Source organism: Equus caballus, chromosome 10 (assembly GCF_041296265.1).
Source record: "Equus caballus isolate H_3958 breed thoroughbred chromosome 10, TB-T2T, whole genome shotgun sequence".
In the NCBI taxonomy this organism is placed as follows: domain Eukaryota; kingdom Metazoa; phylum Chordata; class Mammalia; order Perissodactyla; family Equidae; genus Equus; species Equus caballus.
The window spans coordinates 22,885,149-22,911,433 of NC_091693.1; the positions used below are offsets into that span (position 1 = coordinate 22,885,149).

The 26,285-nt window shown below is 38.6% G+C and overlaps 1 protein-coding gene across 9 annotated transcripts in view; it reads right to left on the minus strand.

The window, feature by feature from the left end:
* Positions 1-1,615: 1,615 nt before the first annotated feature.
* The window catches only part of LOC106781577 (zinc finger protein 677), a 44,446-nt gene continuing 19,776 nt past the window's right edge, over positions 1,616-26,285 (minus strand). Inside the window, exons 1-4 of one of the 9 annotated variants that reach the window (XM_070224832.1) lie at positions 15,249-15,508; positions 12,180-12,240; positions 10,023-10,149; positions 1,616-4,106 (exon numbers count right to left, since the gene is read on the minus strand). In XM_070224832.1, coding sequence (XP_070080933.1) covers positions 1,936-4,106; positions 10,023-10,149; positions 12,180-12,194 — 2,313 coding nt within the window. In that variant the 5' untranslated portion in view covers positions 12,195-12,240; positions 15,249-15,508 and the 3' untranslated portion in view covers positions 1,616-1,935. Of the gene's footprint in view, positions 4,107-9,995; positions 10,150-12,179; positions 12,241-14,834; positions 15,509-26,285 lie in introns of those variants that run through there. The other 8 variants (XM_070224830.1, XM_070224827.1, XM_070224828.1 and 5 more) reach the window with 8 other exon arrangements.

Below are 26,285 nucleotides of genomic sequence, written 5' to 3' on the forward strand. Positions count from 1 at the left end.
TGATGGAGTGCACACCTCATAGGCAAATTATGAATATATATTTTAAAAGCTGTAAACTGTTTTAATCCAACAGGGAAAGAAAGAGTTATAGACGCCATTCAACCTAGAAAGCATAATGATGTATCTATCATTAGTGTTCCTTATGAAGCACCCCAATGAGGTGGGATATGCTCGGGTTAAGGGAAGGCACATGATTCATTCAGGGTTACCAAAAAACATTTACACTTTACTTATTTAGACATGAGAAGTATAATATATGCTAAATAAAGGGGTATAAAAATACAATTTCAGTGGCCAAATTGCATCTTTCAGAAGCACACTCTACTCTGGTTCTTTTGATCAAACTGTCCTCTATAATCCTGTCTCTTCAGTTTCCAAAAATAAGACTAATTTCCCTAATCTATGATATACAACACCTATTACCTCTCAACAGAGAGGGATACCATCATTCCCCCTCCATTTTTTGTACCACATATGCCATCCCCAGTAACCATCATTCTATTCACATGAAAATGTCATTCTCTAACGTTCTGGCCTACTCTTTTTCATGATCATCTGGTAGAGCAATCCTTTCCTATAACAATTGTCAAAGGCCCACGGTCCTAACAACAAATCTACACAAGGGGCTGTGACCACAGACAGCATGATAATTTAAATATTTTACATCTATTCTCTGCCACTCCCTGTGCTCTCAAATTTATACCACACTGTACTTTAAAATTAGTGACCTAGTTTTTCCAGGTTTCATGGATATGAATAAACTCCACCTAATGAAGCAAGTCCTTTCATCGTACCAATCCCTTCCCTGAGACCATCATGATAGGATGACAAATGAAAAGCAAATAATGAAGGTATAACATCAACAGGTTTCAAACTTCAGGTTGTAAGTCATCAATAATAATGTAGCCTTTTCATGAAACCTCAAATAACTGAACAAAAATATTTTATAAACTGAAGATTGACACACATCATCTTAAGTTAGAAAGAATTTTAACTTTTAATCTCTGTGGAATTTAACATCTGAGGTTTCTGAATCTTCAAAACTAAAGGACTTACTTCTCTCTAGTATGAATTTTATTTTATTCCATTAAGAGAATTGGTTAAACAATTTATTACCTTCATTACATTTCAAATGTGTTATAATATGTCCCTCCAGTATGAATTCTTTGGCATATTATGAGGTCATTGCTTAAAGGCATTGACACATTTGTATGGTTTCCACCTTATATGAATACTTTCATGACCACAAAGTTGTACGTTTTTGATAAAGCTGGTAACACTCATTACATTTATAAGATTTCTCTCTAGTAAGAATTCTCTTACGTTCCACAAGGCTTAAATTTTGGATATGCCTTACCATACATTACACTTATGTGGTTTCTTTCAAAGATGTATATTCTGAGATCAAGTGAGGTGTGGGCTCTGGTTACCAGCTTCGACACATACATTATTATTATATGGCTTCTCTCCACAATGGAGTGTCTGATGTTGAGTAAGGCTTGAACACTTGCATAAGTTTTGTGCCAATCATTATATTTGTAAGCTTTTTTGCTATTATGATCCTCTGAGATTCCTCAAAGCTTGAGCTTTTGAATAAAAGGACTGACACTCATAGTAGGTTTGTAATGTCCCTTTTCAGTATGTATTTTCTGATACCTAGTCACACTTGGAAATTGGGTAAAAGTCTGCCACACTCATTACATTTGTAAGATTTCTCTCCAGTATGGATTCTCTGATGTTTCATAAGGCTTGAAAAGTGGGTAAAAGATTTGCCACATTCATACACTTGTATGGTCTCTCTCCGGTATGGATTCTCTTATGCTGAGTAATGCCTGAAATCTCAGCAAAGGCTTTGCTGCATCCACTACTATTATAAGGTTTCTCTCCGGTGTGAATTCTCTGATGAATTGCAATGTTTTGCTTTTGACCACAAACCTAGCCAGGTTCATTATATTTGTAAAGTTTCTGTCCAGTATGGATTTTCTTATGTCGAGTAAGATGTGAACTCTGCATAAAAGTTTTGCCACACTCAGTACATTTGAAAGGTTTCTCTCCAGTATGGATTCTCTTATGCTGAGTAAGTCTTGAACGCTCAGCAAACACTTTGCCACATTCATTACATTTGTAAGGTTTCTCTCCAGTATGAATTCTCTGATGAATTGCAAGGTTTGACTTTTGATTACAGACCTTGCCACACTCATTACATTTGTAAGGTTTCTCTCCAGTATGGATTTTCTTATGTCGAGTAAGATGTGAACCCTGCATAAAAGTTTTGCCACACTCATTACATTTGAAAGGTTTCTCTCCAGTATGGATTTTTTTATGTCGAGTAACGTATGAAACATCCATAAAGGCTTTACCACACTCATTACATTTGTAAGGTTTCTCTCCAGTATGGATTTTCTGATGTATTGTAAGGCTTTCAAATCGGTTAAAAGATTTGCCACACTCATTACATTTGTAAGGTTTCTCTCCAGTATGGATTTTCTGATGTCTTTTAAGGCACACAAAATGGGTAAAAGATTTGCCACACTCATTACATTTGTAAGGTTTCTCACCAGTATGAATTCTCTGATGACTTTCAAGGCTTGACTTTTGACTAAATACCTTGCCACACTTACTACATTTGCAAGGTTTCTCTTCAGTATGGATTATCTTATGTTGAGTAAGACCTGAATGTCTAGCAAAGGCTTTGCTGCATTCACTACATTTGTAAGGTTTCTCTCCATTATGGATTCTTTTATGTTGAGTAAGCCTTGAGCGTTTAGCAAAGGACTTGCTGCATTCATTACATTTGTAAGGTTTTTCTCCAGTATGGATTCTTTTATGTTGAGCAAGCATTGAGTGTCTAGGAAAGGCTTTGCTGCATTCATTACATTTGTAAGGTTTCTCTCCAGTATGGATTCTCTTATGTTGAGTAAGGCTTGAATGTCTAGCAAAGGCTTTCTTGCATTCATTACATTTGTAAGGTTTTTCTCCAGTATGGATTCTTTTATGTTGAGTAAGCTTTGAGTGTTCAGCAAAGGCTTTGCTGCATTCACTACATTTGTAAGGTTTCTCTCCAGTATGGATTCTCTTATGCTGAGTAAGGCTTGAACATCTAGCAAAGGCTTTGCTGCATTCATTACATTTGTAAGGTTTCTCTCCAGTATGGACTCTTTTATGTTGAGTAAGCCTTGAGTGTTTAGCAAAGGCCTTGCTGCAGTCATTACATTTGTAAGGTTTCTCGCCAGTATCCATTCTCTGATGACTTGCAAGGTTTGAATTCTGATGAAAGATTTTGCCACCCACATCACAATTATATGGTTTCTCTCTTGTATGGATTTTCTGATGTCTACTAAGGTTCAAGCACTTATTAAAAGCTTTGCCACACTCATTACATTTGTAAGGTCTCTGTGCAGAATGAATTCTCTCATGTTTTGAGAGGTATGAGCTTTTCCTAAAAGCCTTCCTGAACTTAGTACGTTTGTAAGATTTTTCTCTAGTGTGTGTTCTCCCATATTGTGCAGGTAACAAAAGATATTTAAAAACCTTCCTATATTTATTACAAATGTTTCTGACACTAGGAGGAATTTTTTGAAGTGGCAAAACTGAGGAACCACGATTGACAGACTTCTCAACTTGATTGCATTTATAAATTTTCTCCTCAGTTTGCAATCTCTGCAGTTCCATCCAGTGTGCCTGCAAACTTAATCCAGTTCTATTTTCCAAACACTTTATATACTCATTTCCAGCATCACTTACAATATTTCTTAGTTTTAACAAATTGCCTATAAATGGCTCACCATGCATGCAATATTGGTATGTATTATCTCGTACAGACACACTCTGCTTTTGAAGAAAATTAGTTGTAGATTTATTACATTCATCTGTTCTATGAATGAACTGTCCATTATGGATTAAAGGCACTCCTTTGTGATTTCTTGCATCATATCCCCACACACTCCCAAACTCATGCATATTTTCCAAGAATTCTTTGAGGTCAAAATCCTTGATGCCATGGCTTTCATTTCTTTCCAATATCAGTAGATGATAGAATTCTCGTTCATTAATGCCCTCTCTTTGTGATAATCCTTTTATTGCAAATCCAGCAGAAAGGTTTCCTACTAAAAAGAGTTGGAAGATAAATGGTTTATATTGAATTAGGTAATTATACAAAAAATAATCCTTATAATGAACATAGTTATGAAATTTCTGATGCAGTCTTCAAATATCATTGTAATATACAGATTTCTAAATTTTTAGTTTTATATCTTTTCCATATTAATATTTTTCTCCCATCTTTGATAATCAATTTTCAAAACACACCATATATACTATATTTTCTGCCCATATAACTGGATAATTAAATGATACTCCATAGTTAGGGAGCTGATCTACCTACTGGCTAGTATATAACCATAGGCATAAAACGATAATGGAGATTTGAGATTGTTTTCTGTAATTCTTAATCTTTATAATAAGGTGTGTTGACATGATGTGAAAAAAGATACTGAAAGAAAAAATGTATAAAACAATAACAATAAATAGAACATTTTCTAACCCATGATAAATTACCAGGTAAGTTAATAACTAACCACAATTACATAAAATAGTAGTCTCTGAAATTCTAAAGAATTCTTCCTAAGGTACTAAGCAAAGAATTTATATTCAAAATGGAGCACACAAAAGTAAAAAGGAACAATATGTTGAGAATCAGTAAATATGAAATATTGGTTTCAGATAAACACATATTATTATAAAGATTAAAAATTAGGGAAGCCTGTCAGATATCTCAATTATGATTTCATGCCTGCAGTTATATAATAGCTAGTATATAGACCAACTCTGTAACTATGGAGTATCATTCAATTATGCAGTTAGAGGTTCAAAAAATGTAGACAGTATATAGGACATAGTTTGAAAATTTAATATGTAAGATGAGAGAAAATAATATAGAAAAAAATTATGAAAACAAAGTGTACAAGATATAATGCAGCGCATGTGGCATGGGGAGGCATAGGTCCTATGGAAACTGGGGTGCCTAGGTGATCAAAATTAATATACAGAAAGGCACCAGTGTCATTCATTTAGATCAATAAAAGATCTAAGGAAATGCTAGGACCAGGATATAGAACAAGAAGAGTGAAGGGCAGGGTGTAATGGGCAATGTGGGAGCAGTGCTTGTGCTTGCAACGTATGGGAATATGACTATGCTACGGCAGTTAAAATTCTAATCTCTGAAAAAGAGAGGAACTCCTTCAGCAAGAGGCGTAATACTCATTCTGTAGGAACTATTCCATGAGATGAGGCAAACAAGAGAAGAGATTAAAAAGGGAGACAGTGTGGTGTTATGGGAAGAATGTAAATTTACATCTTTTCCAATATTTGCTCTGAAAGTGATCAAAGTGAATATGCCATAAATTCCATTTTTAGGCATATACTCAAGAGAGTCACATATAAATTCCAGAAGACATGTACAAGAACATTCTTAGTAAGACCCAAAGGGAAAAACCTGGAAATGACCACCAAGAGAAGAATGGATGAATTCACTCTCTACAAACTCATATGGATGCAATAAAACCCGCTCAAGGGTCCAGCAATAGAGGGTGACCACGGGTGTTGGATGATCTCTGACAGGGGGCACAGAGCTTGCACGGTGGGAACAAAGTTAGCAGGAGGTTATTGTCAAGGTTTCAACTCTTGGGGCATGTGATTATATTTGGTAAAACATAACTTATGAACTATATTATATAGATTTAAAATTAGAAATTTATAAGTTTTGACACATTGAGTTTGTTAGTCCAAGTGTCCTTATTTGTTATACAAAAATAAGAGTCTCTTTTGCTTTAATATTTTAACTGTTTGAAGTCATTTCTTTGGATCTCTTTATATTACAATCCCAAAGTTATAAGACATAGCATGTGAGAAGTGCGCTTACTATATGTATTACTAGGTATATACTAATTATCATTATGAATTTACAGAAATTAATACACACTTATCTAAAAGTAATGAATTCTGACTTCACAAACATCAGAAAGCAGTACCCTTTAAGGGTGTAACTAAATGACCTAGAGCACAGAATAGCTGGTAAGGAAAAAGGATGTTAGTAGCAGCATTTAAGTGTAGAAATAATTTTTGGCAGTACCATGGTGATCCACGACAGAGGTCTATGTGCAGAGATGTGGAGAGCAACATAACTATCCAATAATACTCAGAACCACAGGACAGCAATGGGATGTGTGTCAACAAGTACCAGGTGATTTTTACAGAATTCAGGTGAAAGGGAGGACAGGGAACAAAACAGGTTTCATGGGTGAACTGAAATACATAATTTGAAGAACTTAAATTGTCTGGGCAACATGAGTCTCAGAAGCAGTAGTAAGGAGGGAACAACGGAGTAGAAAAGGTGCCTAAATTGTCTATTAAATAAAATGGGATATTTAAATATTAGGTTAGTATACCAAGATGTGCATGATGAATCTAGACAGAATAATTATTAGAATAAATTATTCGTTGCAAAAAAAAAGTCAGTGAAATTAACATCAAATCCAAGTATTTTTTAGAAAAGTACATACATATGGAAAAACTACAGTATCTTATATAAAAAAATATGGAAAAACCACTTGAATGATATTTCTGTAGGTAAGAAACTTCATTTACTTTCCAACATACTGAACATTCTCAGTTTCAACAATTCAATAGATTTAATTGAGGAGAGCATGTAAAAACAATGAGATACCACTACATGTTATGAGAATAAACCAAACCTAGAACACTGACAACACCAAATACTGGCAAGGATGTGGAGAAAGAACTCTCATTCATTGCTGGTGGGAATGCAAAATATTATAGCAACAATGGAAGACAGCTTATAGTTTCTTTAAAAACTGAAGGTATTCTAACAACACGATGTAGCAATCATACACTTTGGTATTTACCCAAATGAGCTGAAAACTTATTTCCAATAAAAACTTGCATATGAATGCTTATAGCAGCTTTATCTGTAACTGCCATTAACTTGGAAGCAACCAAGATGTCCTTCGGAAGGTGAATGGAGAAATAAACTGAGGTACATCCAGATAATGGAAGTATCCATCACTAAAAAGAAACAAGCTATTAAGGCATGAAAGACATGGAGGAAACTGAAATGCATATAACTAAGTGAAAGAAGAAAATCCTAAAGGTCTATAGACTGTTTGATTCCAACTATAGAACATTCTGGAAAAGGCATATGGAGACAGTAAAGAGATCTGTGGTTGCAAGGGTTAAGAGGGAGGGAGAGATGAACAGGCACAGAACAGAGATTTTCGGGCAATGACATTAGTCTGTAAGATACTATTGTGGTACATATGTGTCGTTATACAATGGCCAAACCCATAGAATGTACAACCCGAAAAGTGAACACTAAGGTAAAGATGGACTTTGGGTGATGATGATGTGTCAGTGTAGGTTCATGAATGGTGACAAATATAGCACACTGGTGTGGGATTTTGATAATGGGGAGGGTCTGCTTATGTGGGGGTAGGAAATGCATGGGAAATCTCTGTACCTTTTGTTCTATTTTGCTGTGAAACAAACTGCTCAAAAAACTTGTCTATCAAAAAACATGTCTCAACACTACTAAGCACTAAGTAATATGAAACAGAAGTAAAAATAATAACTAACACTATTTTCAAAAAATCCTAGAGGTTCTACAGGTCTTGGAGAAACTAATATTGAGTTATAGCCACTCAAGAAAGAAATCATATAAAGTATATAAAACAAAACTCATTCCATGACCCCACAACCCCAAATTGCAGATATAAAATAAAGAACACTAAAAATATCATCAAAAATATTGAACTGATTAAATAAATAGAAAACAAGGTCATTTATAACATTGAAACTTGGAAGATGAAAGTTATCAGTAACTTAAAACAAGTTACAGTAGACTTAAAATGTAGGCATCATTCCACTTTATAAACTCCCTCAACAAGACGTGTCAAAGCATATTTGTTGAAGGTGAATGAAGAAAAGCACACACACGGGATAAACAATGTGACAGGAACAGTAGTTTAGTCAACAGTCTCACAGAAATTAGGTTGTGAACTTGGACAGTGTTCTCCTTAGGTTAAGTTCATGCACCTTTTATTTATTGCTGGCTCAAAGGAGATAGATTATTGTATAATGTCTGAACAATACTGTCATACTGCCCCTAGGGAGACACTATTAAACTCCTCAAAAAACAGGAAACTGGAAACATTTGTCAGGCTTTCCTAATACTTTCTACCTCAGTATCCTGGGACATGCTATCCACTACCCAGTGGCTTCAAGAGGCACTTCCGTACGTAGGAGGATGATGTTCTAATATTAATCAATGTTCTGCTTCCAGAATGTCTGTTACCCAGTAAACATCCTCCATGGGAGAGTCCACCAGAAGTTTTCATCACCTAAAGATGAGTTATCTCAACAGAAAGTGAGGATGAAACTTCAGACCCTTGGACCGTGTTGTTTCAAAAGCAAGTTTCAGAGGCAAAATCTTAGGAAAATAAGATATCAGGGAGACCAGGTATTTCTACGTTCCCTGAAAGAGAGAGCAGAAAGAAGGATAAAATATAAGGTATGGGAGAAAAATAAGAGAGTCAGATTCTGCTTAGTTCTTAAGAAGGGCCTATGTGCTGTGCCTACAGGCTGTGGGGCAGAGGCCTGAAAGACTGAGATAGAGTCCCATGTAGCAGTGGGGACCAGAGAGAGGGTCCAAGTGTCCAGTCTTTATATTACTGCTCAGTAACAATCTCAAATCTTAAAATCTATTTAACAATCTCCAATCATATTCTGCTTTGCACATATGTGGCAAAAAGAAAACTGAAGAGATGGCTGAGGGGCCTGAAAAGGCAGACAGGGCTTGACAAAGCCCGGGGAGTTTCATGGAAACCCAGAGACAATGGAAGAGCAGCTATTTTGTTTGTTTATCTCCTGAGAAGTTCTCCCAAGGGCGTGAAACATGAGTGGAAACTGAATAGGTCTTGGGGTCAGGACTACAGAGGCCGGAGCTCTGATCCATATGGACAGAGAACCAAGAGAGATCAAGGGGAAAGAAGACTCCTTAGAGACAGCCATCTCGCTTTCCCTCAACCCAAAGGACCAAAGTGGTGAGAAGAGCCAGATAATAGCACATCGTATGTCATGATACAGCTTTTGCCTGCCTCTGCGTGGGCTGGAGCATCACGGGACGGTGCAAGTTTAAACAGTTACACACTTCAATAACACTGCTAAGTGTGTAAGTGGTTGGTGGGGGGAAATTTCTTTGAGAGCTCACAAGAAATAAACTTTTATTTTCCCACAGATCTTTCCCCATTGAGGAGTTTCCCAAACAATAGTTAATCGAGGCAGCTTGCTCTGAGCCCATCTATCTGAACTCTTACTTGTGCTCACATCTCCACACATTCCCATCTGTCTGCGTTTGTTCCTATTTTCCCCTCACTCTCCATAGTCCAGGGCTGTTTCCCTTACTCAAAAACGGAGATAATATTCTACTGAAGAGAGACTTCAACTTACAAAGAAAAATGGAACAGGATATGCTATGCTTTTCCAGAACACATTCTCAGCTCTTTGTTCAGCAGAGAGGACATTATAGGTGGGTCTAGAAAAGTATTTCAAAAATCAGTCAGCTGACTGCCTCCTTCTGAATGCTAAGAGGTTAAGTATGCAGGCACCCAGCTCTCTCCAAAGAACTACTCAATCAAAAGCACAAGAGTAAAGCCACAGAATCAGATATTTTAAAAAATTTGCCATAAGGTTCTCTGATTATTAATGTTCTGCAATCACCATTAAACAAGCACAAAATGCACAGAACTTCTGAAGAAAGGGGGACTTAAGAATCCATACGCCACATTATGAAACCTTTCCTTTCTGAGTCAAAGCAGCTTCAATCACTCTCTTAAGAACAGGAATCTGAAACTCAGACAAGCAAGTCAGGGGCTCCGAGGAGACTCACAAGGGAAAACGCAAGGATATACAATAGTAGTTACCAATTTCGGGAGGGAAGTTCTCCTCACCCAGGGAGAGCAGGTTCCTGTAGTTCTCCAGCATCACGTCCCTGTACAAGGCCCTCTGAGCGGGGTCCAGGCTTTCCCACTCCTCCTGAGAGAATTCGATGGCCACGTCCCTGAAGGTCAACTGTCCCTGAAAGGAAAGCACATTTCACCACGTGAACAGGGAGAGGGCTCTTATTCTGACACAAAATGAGAGCAGAGATGTGCAAGGACTGACTTGCCTGCAGTGAGTGTTTTCACTGAATCATGTAAGATAATTCTGAACAAGTTATATGTCTAATTTTCTTTTAACTGAGGTGAAATTCACATAACATAAAGTTACCCATTTTAAGTACAATTCAGTGGCATTTAATACATTAATAATGTTGTGCAAACATCACCTCTATCTAGTTCAAAAACATCTTTATCATCGCAAAGGAAATCCATTACCCATTAAGCAGTTGCTTCCGATTCCCCTCTCCCCAGTCCCTGGTAATCACTAATGTGCTTTCTGTCTCTATGGATTTACCTATTTTAGATATTTTCATATCAATGGAATGTTATGAAATGGGTGACCTTTTGTGTGTGGCTTCTTTCACTTAGAATATTTTTGGTTCATCCATGGTGTAATATCTATCAGGACTACATTCCTTTCCTATGGCTGAATAATTTCATTGTATGACTATACCACATTTAGTTTATTCTCTCATCCTTTCATGGACATTTGAGTTGTCACCACCTTTGGCTAATGTTGACAATGCTGTTATGAACAGGTGTTTGAATATCTGTTTTCAATTCTTTTGGTTATATACCTAGGAGTGGAATTTCTGGGTACATGGTTTAACGTTTTACAGATCTGCGACACTGTCTTCCACAGTAGAGACAACATTTTCCAGGAATGTATCAGGATTCTAGTATCTTCTTATCCTTACCAACCCTTGTTATTTTGTTTTAGTATACTCATCATAATGGGTGTGACATGGTATCTCATTGCAATATTGACTTTGCATTTTCCTTATGATTAATTTCATCGACCATCTCTTCATGTGCTTGTTGGCCACTGTATATCTTCTATGGAGAAATGTCTATTAATGTCTTTTGACCATTTTTTAATTGAGTTCTTGAGTTTTGGTTGTTGAATTGTATGAGTTCTTCATATATTCCGTGTACTAGACCCTGACCAGATACACGATTTACAAACATTTTCTCCCATTTAGTAGACTGTGTTTTCATTTACATGGCAGTGTCCTTCGAGGGACATAATTTTTAATTCTCTTCATTTATTTTTTTAATAATTATTCCTATTTTTTTATTGTGGTAACATTGGTTTATAACACGATATAAATTTCAAAGGTACACTGTAATATATTTCGAACTCTGTGTAGCTTACATCACGTTCACCACCCAAAGACTAATTACAATCCATCACCACACACATGTGCACCTTTCACCTTCCTAAATTTTAATTTTGATGGAGACCAATTTACCTATTTTGTCTTTCTCTCTTTCCTTTTGATGTCATATTTAAAAGTCCACTGCCAAATCCAAGGTCAGGAAGATTTACCCCTAAGTTTCCATCTAAGAGTTTTACGGTTTTATGTCTTACATTTAGTCTTTGGTTCATTTTGAATTCTTTTCTTTATATGGAGAAAGGTGGAGCTTCAATTTCATTCTCTTTCATGTGGATATGCAGTTGTCTCAGCACCACTTCTGAGACTATTCTTTTCTCACTGAAAGTTTTTGGCGCCCTTGTGAAAAAGGAATTGACTATAGATGTATGGGTATATTTGAGGACTCTCAGTCCTACTGCTCGGATTTATATTTCTATCCTCATGGTGGAACCGCAGTTTTGCTTACTCTAGATCTGTAGTAAAATTTGACATTGGGAATTTTAAGTCCTCCAACTTTGTTCTTTTTCACCATTATTTTGGTTATCTGGAGTCCTTACCAATTCAATATAAATTTTAAAATTGGGTTTCTGATTTGTGCAAAAATGGCTGTGGGGATTTTGGTGGGGATTCCACTGAATCTTGACAGTCCTTTGGGGAGTACTGTGACCCAAACAACACTAAGTCAACATTTTAGGTGGGACCCTTCAGAGCCAGAGAAGATTAGCAAGCACAAAATATGGTAATTTAGGAAGGAGAAAACAGAACAATCAGCTAAGAATAGGATTTTTACCTGAGAAAGAGCCATTCCACCTTTCTTTCCTCTTCCTCTGAGATTCTCAGGTTAGATTCTTCTGTATGACAAAAATATGTTGTTCTCCAGTTAGAATCAACACACCCCCTTCCTCTGCCACAAGAACCTTAATACAGGTGACAGACCACCCTTTGCTGCCCACTGTAACAGGAGGGATGCAGGGACAATAAACTCCATACAGAGACCAGTTATATGAGTTTTTCAACCATTTCTTCAGAAAGCCCGCCCCTCCTACTGTTTGAAACCCACACACTCTGCTGCAACTGCATTGTCCTTTATCCAGTTGGCACGAAGCATAAGGAAACTGCCTCATCCAGGTGCTTGATTCCTCCCCTGGGGGCCAGCATCCAATGAGTGGTTGATGCAGCATATAAAAGTCTGTCCCTTCCTTCAATATGGACCAACTCTAAAGGGGTACCCAGCTCCAGAGCTCCCTGCTGTAGCAATACTGAGAAGTTCAGGTTTTTGTCCTGAGGGGGATGGGAAATCATAAGAGGGTTTATTGCCAAGAGATGACACACTCAAACTTAAGATTTATTCATGAAACACAGAGAGGCAGAGAGTGAAGCTGAAAGCGACGCATGCCTGTCTGAGCTTCTGCCCCTGCCTCTTTCTCAGAGGTTTTCATTCTTTTTGGAGGACTGGGACACATTTCAATCTCTAATTCTAACTGGCACCCTCTCCCAGAAAACTACCAAATGCAGACAACATGCCCACTTTTGAACATCATTCCAGGGCTCCCATTTGCTCAGACTCAGCATTCCTGGTCTGCTCTCTCAACTCCATGTTACAGGTGGTGTACCGAGGCTCAGAGGGGAAGTAAGTTTACCAAGTTACCCTGAAGAGGGCTGAGTTCAGTGAGCAGACCTGGGTGTAAGTGGTGGTCTGGATTGAGCAGTAGAAAGGGACTGCTCTAATTCCAGATTACCTTTCCTATTCCTGAGAAAGGGAAGTTCTCTTTCACAGATTCCTGGGAAAGGGAAGATTCTCTTTCACAGCTTTAATCAAAGCCAAGCATTTACTTCCTGTTTTCCAGAAACATATTTACAAAATGAAGTTACAATAGTTAACAGTCTAGGAAAACATGAAAGAGCATCACATGGAGATGAGCTCTGAGCAGTCAGATCATCTGGAAGAGATGGGCTCTACTGGAACAAAGTTCCACATTAATCCAGCTGATAAATAAATGGCAAGTAATAGGAGATATTGGAGTAAATGAGGAATCCATCTGGTGTAAAAATAACTCAGCCTGACCTTGTTTTTTCCAACAGGGCCTGATGTGGCCGTTGAGCATGCATTGTATATCTGCTTTAAGCACTTGCTATGTCCCGAAGACAAGAACAAATGCCCTTAAGACATGACTTCCACTACACTGGCATTTCCTTAAGGATAAGCATCTCTCCCGAGGCTAGGGATTAATTGCTGCGCCCACCCCGTGTCCACCCAGCTCAAGACAACAGACCTGCTACCTGCTGTGTGAATACCTGTGCTGTGCAGGCCAGGCAATCTCATGACTGTTGTAAAAGGGACATTCCTATCATACATGACGTACGCTCTTTGTTCCAAGATGGCATATAGCCACTCTGTACACCCACTTCTCCGGTGCCCTTCTTTCCTTGAGGAAGGAAGGTCCAAGGCTAGTCCACAGATCTGGCTCATAATAAACTCGCCCAAATTTTGATTTATACATTGGTTATAGATTATTTGCACTGACACAGCCCATCCTTCAGCATCTGCACAGAAAGGACACAGGGGACTTGAGGGGGACATCTACTTATTTGGAGGCTTCAGCTCAGAGGTCACTAATTTAACAGGTCACTTCAGGGAAGAAAGAAGCTCTTGCCTACTAAACTAGCTGGTTAAACTAGGTTTTCAATGTTAGAATATTATCAACATCCTTACCAGATGCATAGGGAAATACTATTACTTATTTACAGACATGAAACAATAGTTCCAATATATAATAGAGTAGCAAGCATATAAACCTCATACCCTACACAATAAAATTAATAGGGAAAATAATTTGGAAATTAAAAAAAATGGTTAAGTTAAACCAAGTGCGAGGACACATCAAATTTAGAAAAGATGAGATGAGCCACAGGTGACAGTCCTCCGCCATTTCTTGAAAGGGAAGAGGGTGACCTGGAATTGACTGAGCTAAGTCTCTGCCCTCAGGGTGGACAGGGGCTGCAAATGGAATTCTCTTCTGGTGCAATAGTTAGAAAATGCGGGCGCCACAAACACCTGGTTTTGTAAGTCTCATTCTCTTCGGCATAATTTAAGCAGTTCAACAAATCTTAAACTAATTATAAAGCCACAAGTTAGGACTACTTCACACCTTAATATCCCATATCCAGTCAACTCACTACTCCCTGGGATTGGGTCCCCCACTTTCTCCACCACTGTGTGTTTTCTTCTCTGTATTTGCCTCTCTTTTTCCTTCTAGTTCTCTTCTCTCCTTTGTCCATTTCCGTGTTTCTCCCTGTTTCTCCGCATCCTTTTGTTTCCCTCCCTCTCTATTCCTCCTTCTCCTACAGTGTCTGCTGTAACCTCTGTTTCAACGCCTGCTGTTCTTTCTCCCGAAACTTTCTGGTGACCCTCTAACTCCACATATTTCCGCCTCTTTCTCCCCACCTCTGTCCCCCTCTGCTCTCCCTGGAGGGGACGAAGGGCTTGTATCCACCTCCTGAGTGAGGCCGCTACCAAGCGGCGGGGCGGGGGGCGGGGAGTCGGGCGTCAGACAAAGGGTTTGAGCAGAAAAACGACGCGGCAGCCGGTCGGCGTCTCCGTGGACCGAAGGCAGAAAGGTCGGGCGGCACCCGCCTCGGAGCGATTTTAACCGGAAACGGACGCGACTCCCGAACCCGCCCGGAGCCACAGGACGTCTTACGGCGACGCCGCGAGAGGAGAAAGGGACGAACTCACAGCGAGAGGGACGAGCGGGTTCAGAGATTCAAACTTACGGGGCGACCCCCGAGCCCAGGTTGGAGGATGGGGGCCCGAAGACCGCTAAGCGCAAGTACGAACCACAAAAACAGACTCACTGACCCGACCGTGCAGGTGCTCCACGAGATCCACTTCCGGGTCTGCAGGAAACTACGCGTGCGCGCGCGTTTCGGGGCGGGGCCGACAGAGCGGGACTCGTTCAGGACAGGTGTGGGCGGGGTCGACGTAGGGGCGGGGTTGGGGGCGCGGGGCCTGGAGTTTTCTGCAGCTTCTCAGGTTCCAGGTCGCGTTGTCCTTCAACCCAAGTGTCTGCGTCTTTGCTTTGGGGTTCCGTTAAATCTGTCTGGGGTCAGGCTAGGTCCAGAATTAGACATATCTGGTCCACTTATCCTGGAAGCGAAGATATTTCCTCTCAACAAATTGAAAACGGTTACCGTGAGAGCTTTTTGACGAGCGGAGAGAGAAGCCTGTCCTGTGAGCGAGGCTCTGAAGAGGGGACCCGGGGCGGGGCGGAAGGTCTGAGACCCCAGACAGTTAGAGCTGCTTCTTTAAGCAGTAGTTGATGTTTCTCTGTCGGTGACGGAAACTGGAATGTGACACGAAATGCAAAACTGTGCCTGCGCGGAATGTGCAATTTTGTACTAACTCCACCAGAACGGAATTTCTCTTGCTGTTCCCCTTGCACGTGGGAGGCAGACGCAACCCTGGGCTGGGTTCCAGGGACTTTGTGGGGCCAGGCCCTGGGCTGTGGGGATGCAGGGCTGACACGTTGCTTTAAAAGAACAAAATGTTCGTCTTGTATGGATGGAAATTAATTTCTCTGTCTTTAAATTTAAATTATTATACTAATCCACACCTCCTCGGAGGAATTAAGAATCCAGGTACTTTTGAGAGCTAATGGATAGCATCTTGGATTTTGCTGAAGTCGTTAATTACTAAATATAATTGCAATTGCAACTGCAATTTTTAAAAGTTTTCTTCTCAGTTATTTGGAACATTCTTAACTTGAAGATTAAATTAGATAAATCAAGTATTTTAACCTATCCCCATTTTTTGGTTTTCTGTTTCTGAATGTTTTATGCCATGTGCCGATAATGAGGCTTGTAAAAGGAGGACTCTTTGGGAGGTATTTGGCTTTGCTTTTAACTAATGAAATATCAATTTTGAAATATTTCCAGAGACATGTGATAAGGATGTGTATGCCCTCTAGTGAACAATAAATCCAAATGTTATTACTAGTTTTCCACATTTGCAATGGCATACCGTTAATAATTTTTAATTTGAAATATGCGAGTTAATAGCTCCTTTTCTGTTCCCTGTGGAAATTCTGAGGGTGGTGCTGGCTGGATTTTGGATTAACCGGATCACATCTGTACATGCTCCAGAAATTACCCAAAGGTTATTTTCAATAAACAGCATTCTTCTGTTTTCCCCGGGACTAAGCTCAGTTTCTCAAACTTTTAAGGGTTCTTTTCCCTCTATTATTTTAGAGGTTTTTCTTTCTTTCTTTTTTTTTTTTAGGTAATTAAATGCTTGCACTCAAATGGATTGAAACTTTGGAAGATAAATTTCTTTTGAGCAAGAGAACAGAAGTGACCCTTCCCCTGTCCCTGTCTCTCCCCAGACTCCCAGTGCTGAGCTCACTTCCCTGAGCTCTGGTCACTCCATGCAGACCGACTTTGAAGTGGATCTCCATGAAGGAGCCAGGACTGTGCACCATTTGGGGTCAAGAGGTGCTGACATCTGAACTCCCCATCCAGCTTCTCTTCAGCCACCTTGCCTTACATAGGGACCTCTAACCCACATTTTTTATCAAATATTCTCTTCAGTATTTACACATATAATGTGCTTCATACTTTTCCTGACCAGCTGAAGTAATTTCTCTTGGGCCCAGACAGGAAACTTATTGGTTGGAGGCTCCCATGCTCCCCAAGAGAATCTGAACTGATAAGATAGTGTCTGAGTAAACGAAGGTCTAGCTACCACCTCGCTGGCTCTACTTTTCTTGGCTGGGAATTAGTTTTGGTAAGAGATGAAGGATGAAAAAGGTGAGATGGCATTTTATTAGAATTTCCTATATTTATATTTTTATTGATATTGTGAGAATTAATAAGCAGGCATCATTTAAAATGGAGTCAGGAGACCAGAAGGGGAAGCTCTCATGTAGTACCACTTGAGGTCAATAACAGGGAAGATAGTCGATTACAGACCCCAACCAAAAAAAGTCATTGACAGGAAGATAATCAATCATGCACCCTAACAGAAGTCGTTAGCAGTAAAGAATCATTAATTACAGGAAGAAATGTACATTGCATCTGAAACAGAAACTAGCCCCCAGCAACAGAACCCATGAGAAATCATCATCTTCCTGAACTCTTACATTTCTCCAATGGACTTTCATTCAAACTACCCCTGTAGTTTCCTCCTTTTTCTCTATAAAATAGCATTCCTCTTTTTTTTTTAAAGATTTTTTTCATATTTTTTTTCCTTTTTCTCCCAAAGCCCCGTGGTACATAGTTGTATATTTTTAGTTGTGGGTCCTTCTAGTTGTGGCATGTGGGATGCCACCTCAGCATGGCCTGATGAGCAGTGCCATGTCCGCGCCCAGGGTTTGAACTGGTGAAACCCTGGGCCGCCAAAGCAGAGCACGTGAGCCCAACCACTCGGCCACAGGGCCGGCCGCGGTGTTCCTCTTTCTTATTTGTTGGATTTACCTGTGGATCACCATAGGCTGTACATTCTGAATTGTAATTATTTGGCTACTCGTAAATAAACTTGTTTTGCTGGTATAATAACTGCCTATTTAATTAAATTAATTAATTAATTTATTTATTTATTGCTGAGGAAGATTCACCCTGAGCTAACATCTGTTGCTTATCTTTCTGCTTTTGCTTGAGGAAGATTTGCTGTGAACTAACATGTGTGCCAGTCTTCCTCTATTTTGTATGTGGATCGCCACCACAGCATGCGTACCAACAAGTGGTATAGGTCTGGGCCCAGGAACTGAGCTGGGGCCACAAATGTGGAGCTTGTGAACTTAACCACTATGCCATGGGGACAGCCCTGTTTTATTTTTAAGGTTGATATATAGAGTGTCCCAAGTGGGATACAAAGTAGGTGACCCCTAAGAGATAGCAATCCCCAAAATCTAGCGAGGTGACCACACAAAGCCCCTCGTCCTCATTGCTTCCACGAGTCACTGCCTACTTTCAGTTTGGTGATTCTCCTCTTGGATTTCAAGCCCCACACTTTTTGTTTCCTGAGTGCTCCAACTTTTTTCGGGATTGGGAGAGGCACTGTCCTCTCAAGAGAGGGACTTTGTCCTCCTGGTTCAAGGCTCTGTCCTTGGATTCAAGACATCATCCTTGGTGAGTACTCAGTTGTTTTCTGAAGGTAGCACAGTTCCTTTTGGGGCTCAACATTGCTGAAATTCCAGAAGTTTTCTTTAGTTTTCAGATTCCTTTTGGAATCAGGGCTGGGAATCTAGCAACTTTCTTTTCTTTTCAGATTCCTTCAAGGATCAAGGCCTAGGATTCTAGTAACTTTCTGGGGTTTTCAGAGATTTCAGAAATGGGACCCCAGTCACCTACATGTTGTGAGGGAAACCCTCCTTCAGGGACCCTGGTGAGGTTTATGTTTGAGAACTTTGGCCCCCTACATGCACATTTTTAATGAACTGGGCCACACTGACCAAGAATAGTCCAAAATTACAATGGCCATCATAGGGAACTGTAGATCTGCGCACAAACTTATTTTTCTTAAAACCAAGTTGGAAGACCATGGCTCTAAAATGAAGCAAAATGAATAGTATGTTTATTTTATTTGGGACCTGGAGTCTTCCAAATGTGCAGAAAACTCTGAAATTGCATCACTACAAGATACCATATCTAAGGAAACCAAAACAACTAAAAAGCTGTGGGAAGATAGAATGGCTTCTTAGACTTCTCTTTCCCTTCTCCCGTTTTCTTTGTCATGTGCTCAGGACCCACCTCTGGTCCAGCTTCCGCTTTCCCTTCTGCACCCCTGCTAGTGCTGAAACTTGGTCCATCTGAGCAAGTAAACTTAATTTAATTCATCTTCCAAAAACAATTTTGATCCAACTATTTCTTTGAAGTTTGTATGTGAGACATGGCTGAAATTTTTAGAACAAGAGCTATAAGGTCTCTGTGTCTATGTATATATTATTTATGTCTATGATATTTTTCTACCTCTGGATAGTAAAAGAGCCCTATTTAATTGGCTTGAAATTAAGTGCTTATAAATTAAGTATTCCTAAACCTCAGAAATACAATGGAAATTAACCCTCATGTTTTCAAGTATATGTGATGTAGGATTAGTCTTTAGTACATAAAATCTAGCTAAAGCTTGTTGGTTTAATGGAAACAGGCCTGGCTTTAGAGTTATCAGTGCTGAAAATAGTACAGACAATACAACTTTCATTCTACGTGTGTTTATTAAGCTCATTTTGTCTCTATCAGCAAAAAAGGAACTTAGGAGGATGGTTGCCTATTTAATGTGAAATCGAAGTGATCGTTAAAAGCAAGTAAGTTAAATAAGTGCAAATAAGATCAAAGTTTATACTAAGTTAAACTAAATAATGGATAGTCATTGAATATCTAAATCATTTCCAAATAAGGTGAACATTAATTACTGAACTTAGGTTTATCTATTTTTGGTTTCTTATTGCAGAGAAGCTAAATATATTTGAGTCTACAGTAACATTTTATGTCACACTATGGCCTAAATTTACTATGAAAAAAGACATGTTTCTAAACATTTATAAAAGGTATTTATAATTTTGCCAAGGCATAAAATGCTAAAATGATTCACAATTGCTTATTTCTTAGGTTTTCACTAGGAAGTAAGGATTCTAAGGGATAAGAATTCTAATCAATATATGTAATAATCAGGAAAACACCTCTGTGTGCAAGGAAAGTAGGATATTTTGATAAAAGAAGCTATAAAGATGGGAAATCCATTTTGTTGAGGGAAAAGAAAGTAATTTTGTCCTAAAGAGAGGCTGGTTATTTCAGAATGGGAGAGCGAAAAACATTGGACAAAATTGAAATAAAAAAAATGTAGAAGCTTTGTTGAGAAGAACCTTGGGAAAGGAATTTTGATGCGTGGTCAAGCTGGCTAAGATTAAAATAAATTTATTAAAATGAGTTTTAATACCTAAGTAAGCTGATGCAAAATGAAAAACTGGCTTTTTTTTCTGTTGAAAGGACAAGGAATTATCGGGCTATTGGTCTACTTTTAGTAACAGATTGTGAAATCTTCTTTACCTTTAAGTAATATATGTAGGAAACAGATTTTTGTGTTTCTCAAGATAACTCCCTTTGTTGTTTCTCTCAGGTCTTTACTTAGGATAACTGAGTCTTCTTAGTATTAAAGGACTTAAATTTTCCTTACAACTATGTAATTTTTTACACTTGCCTTTGAAATCTTTTAGTTTTACTTTGGTCACATAGACACTTAACTATTATTTCATAATGATCTGTGATCCTATTTGGTCAAGGGTCCAAAGCTTTTGATATTTTTGATAAGATTCTCAAAATATTCAAATTCTAAATGAAGTCTTCAAGCTGGATGTAACTTTGGGATTTTCCAGAGGGCATCTGAGAGAGCTTGAAAAATTTTTCACCTTTCCTTACAAAAAGAGAGATTACATTCATCTGGCTTATTTGGTACGTTAAATTACATGAAAAGCATGGCTGAATAAGCAATCATAAACTTTTTTAGGTTAGATTGTATGGGAGATTGTAACTCAAAAGTATTCTAGAAAGGTATAAAGTTCCTAAACATCTAATATGTCTTAATATAATGTTATTACCTGTACTTCTAGTTACTATCTAAAATGTACATCACAAAAATACCCAAATTTCCTAGTCAATTACATTTACACATCGCCTTTTTAAAAAGTCTTTTGTCAGTTACAAACAGTCCTTTTTCTACTCTGATGCTTATACAAATATTTTTCGCTTTCAAAAAGATTTATGAAAAAGATTTTGACAGCTATACTGGAATACAGGTTTTGATAACTTTAATATCATAACATTGAACTGGGTGGAAATTTCTGGAACTCAAGTGGAAGACTGATTGCTTTGATGTTTTCTTTTCCAGATGTAAAGGACCCCTTTTGTCATCTCCTTTAAGCCATCTATAACTTACAGCAATTTTGTAAAGTGTGTCTTTGCAACAAAGGTTAAAACATTTGTCTTTTTCTCTCTGCCTGATCCTCCAGAATTCAAAAACTCTTAACTATTCTTTTCATGACAATATATATATTTGCGTCAGTCAAGCTCTGCTCTCCTCAAAGGAAAACACAATTGGAAACTGACTACATTAGCAAGGCTTTGACTAGAATGTCACATTCAAGAAGGATGTACAGAGACTCAGAAATGACCTGACAGCTTTAAAGAATTCCTTGGAAAAATCAGCCTAGTATCTTGCTTATGAGGTTTCAGCAAAGCAGTCTTAAAAAGGAGTTTATATGGTCAATATTTATTTTTCCTGCATTTCTATAACTAATCTGCCCAAGATTAATAGGAATAAATTAGTTTTACTATGATTACCTTTAATAAAAATGGGGATAATTGTGGAGAGAGAAATTATGTTTTCACCTTTGTTAATATTAAATTCTAGTCCTATTAATCATCTTTAATGTTTTGTTATATACCTGTAAGCTAGACTGGATGCTACATTCTAGTTTTCTTAAATGTATGGCTATGATATTCCAAACTATTGTTTTCCATTTTTACTGCCCTTGAAATATCCTTGGAAGGGACTAGACTAGGCCGTCTCAGTACCCAGATAGCAGTGAAACTTCAGGGACTCCTGCCTTGGGTACAAATCTCACAGGTAAAGAAGGCTCCACCTGACATCTTGTCCCATACAAACGCTGGGGACCTCCGAATCAAATTGACTAGGAAGAGAGGCAGCTGACTTCTGAGTCAGACAGCGTTCCCAAGGTGTCTGGCCCAGGCCTGTGTGCTTTTCTTTCACTGCTATCTCTCACTTTGTTTCCTCCCTCCCTTCCATGAAAGGACAGTACCCTTGTCCATATTCCCAAACCCTCACAAAAGGGGGAAGCCTTTCTGATTACTGGATTTGCCATCAGAAACCTTGATCTGTTCAGGACAATAATGACTCCTTAGTTCACCCCATAAGAAATTTCACTGGAATTGCAGATGGTATTATATGTTTAAATTGTTCTGCATGCCCATTTTCTAAAGTCAGGGTACTAATCTCACCTAATTTTGGTCACTGAGCTAACATCTGTGCCAATCTTCCTCTATTTTATGTGGGATGCCGCCACAGCATGGCTTAATGAGTGGTGCTATGTCCGTGCCCAGGATCTGAACCATACAGATTCTAGCATGAGAATCTTTCCCTCAACTACTCTTGAATTAAATGCATTGCACAATATCGATAGGGAACATTTCACTGACTTTTAGTCTAAAACATTCTAAGTTATAATTAGAAATATTGACCAGCTTTAAAAAAATATTTAATATTTTAATACTACTGAATGTATAGTTTTACAAATATTATTTAATGGGAGCAAATATAATACATCTTATTATGAACGGTTTATATGTGTTAAAATTTTTCTTTCTGGTCTGATTTTTTTTATTGTTCTATATGTGCTAAAAGTTGTGATATATAACACAGGTCAAACATATGTCTACAATATCAAACTCATTCCTTATATTTTTTCAAATTGTTGAAACTTTAATAAATTTCATGTGTTTTATCTAACAATAATTAAAGGAAGTTTCTGATTTTTTTTACTATGAATGAGGGATTGTCCATTTTATCTCCCTATATAAAATTCTGTAAATTTTATACCTTGGATATTTCAAAGGAACAACACTCCTCCATAAACAACACCGTTCAGTGGCCTTCACCTCAGTGGCCTCCTCCTCAGCTCCTCTATGAATGATGAACACCCCACAGTACACTTGTTACCCAACGTTGGGAACATGGAGTCCATCTGGAAGGCTCACAGTTCTCAACACGCCACCAAAAATGGTAATTGTGAGTGACAAATGTGTTAATTAATTTGATCGTCATAATTATTTCAGAGTGTGTACATATTTCAAATGATCCAGTTGTATATCTTAAATACACACAATTTTCATTTGTCACTTACCTCAATAAAGCTGGAAAAGAAAAAGAAAGGGGGAGGTGTGCTGGCCTTGCTCCTCTGAGTGGGCTCAACCCAGGCTTCACATTAGATTGCTGAGGCATTTTGCAAATACATCTTTTGTGTCCCCTGACCAGAGGTCATGCTGCAAATAGTTGGAGTGTGGCCGGGCCTCAATAATATTTAAAGCGCCCCATGTCGTTCTAACCTGTATCCAGCATTGAGCACCAAGGCTCTGAGTCCTCCCTTCCTGAGGGCTGAGATCTGGGCTAAGGGTGAGGGGGCTCTGCTCCGCATGGCGTTTGATCAGGGCCAGGTTTGTGGCCTGAAGAGGAGGGTCAGTCCAGCCCCGATCCCTACTGCTGCAGTGTATGTGAGGGCTTCACCAGGAGGGGAGCATGATCTGAAGAAAATATGGAAAAACTTGCTTATTGGTCTCTAGAATTTTACTGCCCCTGAATCCCTCCTGTGGCTGTCGGCATCAGAGGACCCTTTTTCCACATGATGAGGCCTTTCCTGTGTGTGTGGTTGTGGCACAGGAAGGAGGTATGCTGACTCTAAGCATTAGGCAGCATATTTTCAACTTTCAAGACTCCTAAAGACTCATGTTGCCTGAGGAAGAAGCCCCGAAGAGGAGGAAGAGGAAAGAAAAGGAGTCAGGAATGGCTCTTTCTCAGGTAAAGTCATATTCTCAATTGGGTGTACTGTCTCTCCTTCCTGAGTGCTCTTCTTTGAACTTGCTAATCTCTGACTCTGAGGTATCCCCCCTGACACCTGTTTTCTTATACTCACTCAGGGCCTTCCCTCAGTCCCGCTCATCTCCCTTACATTCCATCTCACCACGACCCAGTGACATGGAAATGTGAGGAGCCTCCACTGGGCAGGGTCCTGGGCTTCACATCTGTGGATTGGAGATGGAATGTGAGCCACATGGTGTCTGTGAGATTAAACAGCAGAGCCCCATCTGGATGCACTGCCATCTCTCTGTAGACAAGGATAAAAGCAGCTGTGCATGGAAGTCACATTAATGTACACAAATACCTGGTAAATTCTGGAAAAGTGACCTGTTAGGGAAATCATTCTGACTTTTATAAGACATATGAAGCTAAATGAATGAGTCACTGACTTCAAAATCTTAATGATTGGAAACACAATGGAAAGTTCCGAAACAGACGTAAGTGATAGAGGGTCTTTTATTCCATCATTGATTTGAAAATGCAAAATTAACCTAAATGTCTGACAGCTGGAGATTCTTTCAATTTTCATCACATCCATTCCTCAGAGCTTGCCTTTTCACTCTGTTGATTGTACCCTTGGACACAGAAGCCTTTACGTTTGGTGCAGGTTCCTTCCTTTGTGCATAGATATCCTGTTTTCCCAGCACCATTTGTTGAAGAGACTGTCCTTTCCCCATTGTGTAGTCTTATCACTCTTGTCAAATACCATTTGGCATATATGCCAGGGTTTATTTCTGTGCATTCTATTCTGTTCCATTGGTTTATGTATCTGTGTTTAGGCCAGTACCACGTCATCTTGATTACTCTTGCTTCATGATATGTTTTGAAATCTAAAAAAGTGAGGCCTCCAACTAACTTCATTTTCCTCGTGTATTTTCGCTATTTCGGGTCCCTTGTGATTCCGTATGAATTCTAGCATGTTATTTTCTATTTCTGCAGAAATTGCCATTTGGATTTTGATAGGGATTCCACTGAATCTGTAGAAAACTTTGGGTAGTATGGCCATTTTAACAATATTAGGTCTTCCAATTCACGCATTTGGGATGTCTTTGTATTTATTTGTATCTTCTTTGATTTCTTTTAGGAATGTTTTGTAGTTTTCAGTGCATAAGTCTTTCACCTCCTTTGCCAAGGTTTTTCCTAAGTATTTCATCCTTTTTAATGCTATATTAAACAGGATTATTTTCTTAATTTCCTTTTCAGACTGTTCATTGTTAGTTTATAGAGATGCAACTGATTTTTGTGTGCTAATTTTGTATCCTGCAACTTTTCTAAAATTGTGTTTTAGTTATAACAGTTTTCGTGTGCAATCTTCTTGGTTTCCTATATGTAAGATATTGTCATCTGCAAAAAAATAATTTTCTTTTCTAATTTGGAAGACTTTTATTTCTTTTTCTTGTCTAGTTGCTCTGGCTAGGACTTACAGTACTTTGTTGAATAGGACTGCAGATAGTGTACATCTTTGCATTCTTCCTTTTCTTCTTAGGGGAATAACTTTCAGTCTTTGACCGTTGTATGATGTTAACTGTGCTTTTCATATATGGCTTTTATTATGTTGAGGTAGTTTACTCTTCCTACTTTTCTGAGCATTTGTATTTTGAAATGTTGTTGAATTTTGTCAAATGCTTTTTCTGCATTAGTTGATATGATCATGCGGGTTTGTTTCTCCTTCATTCTGTTAATGTGGTGTATTACATTGATTTTTGTATGTTGAATCATCCTTGCCTTACACGAATAAATTTTAGTGTGTCATGAAATGTAATTATTTCAATGTGCTGTTGAATTGGGTTTGCCAGTATTTTGTTAAGGGTTTTTGCATCAATATTGATTAGGGATATTCGTTGGTAGTTTGCTTTTCTTCTTGTTTCTTTCTCTGGGTCTTATATCAGAATTATGCAGGTTCCATAGAATGAGTTTGCAAGAGTTCCCTCTCCCACTCTTTGGAAGATTTTAGCAGAATTAGTGTTAATTCTTCTGGAAATGTTTAGAGGAAATTGGCAGTGAGGCTATCTGGTCTTGAGTTTTTCTTTGTTGGAGATTTTTGATTACTGCTTGAATCTCTCGTTATAATTCTGTTCACATTTTTTTTTTAAGATTTTATTTTTTCCTTTTTCTCCCCAAAGCCCCCCCGGTACATAGTTGTGTATTCTTCGCTGTGGGTTCTTCTAGTTGTGGCATGTGGGACGCTGCCTCAGCGTGGTCTGATGAGCAGTGCCATGTCCGCGCCCAGGATCCGAACTGACGAAACACTGG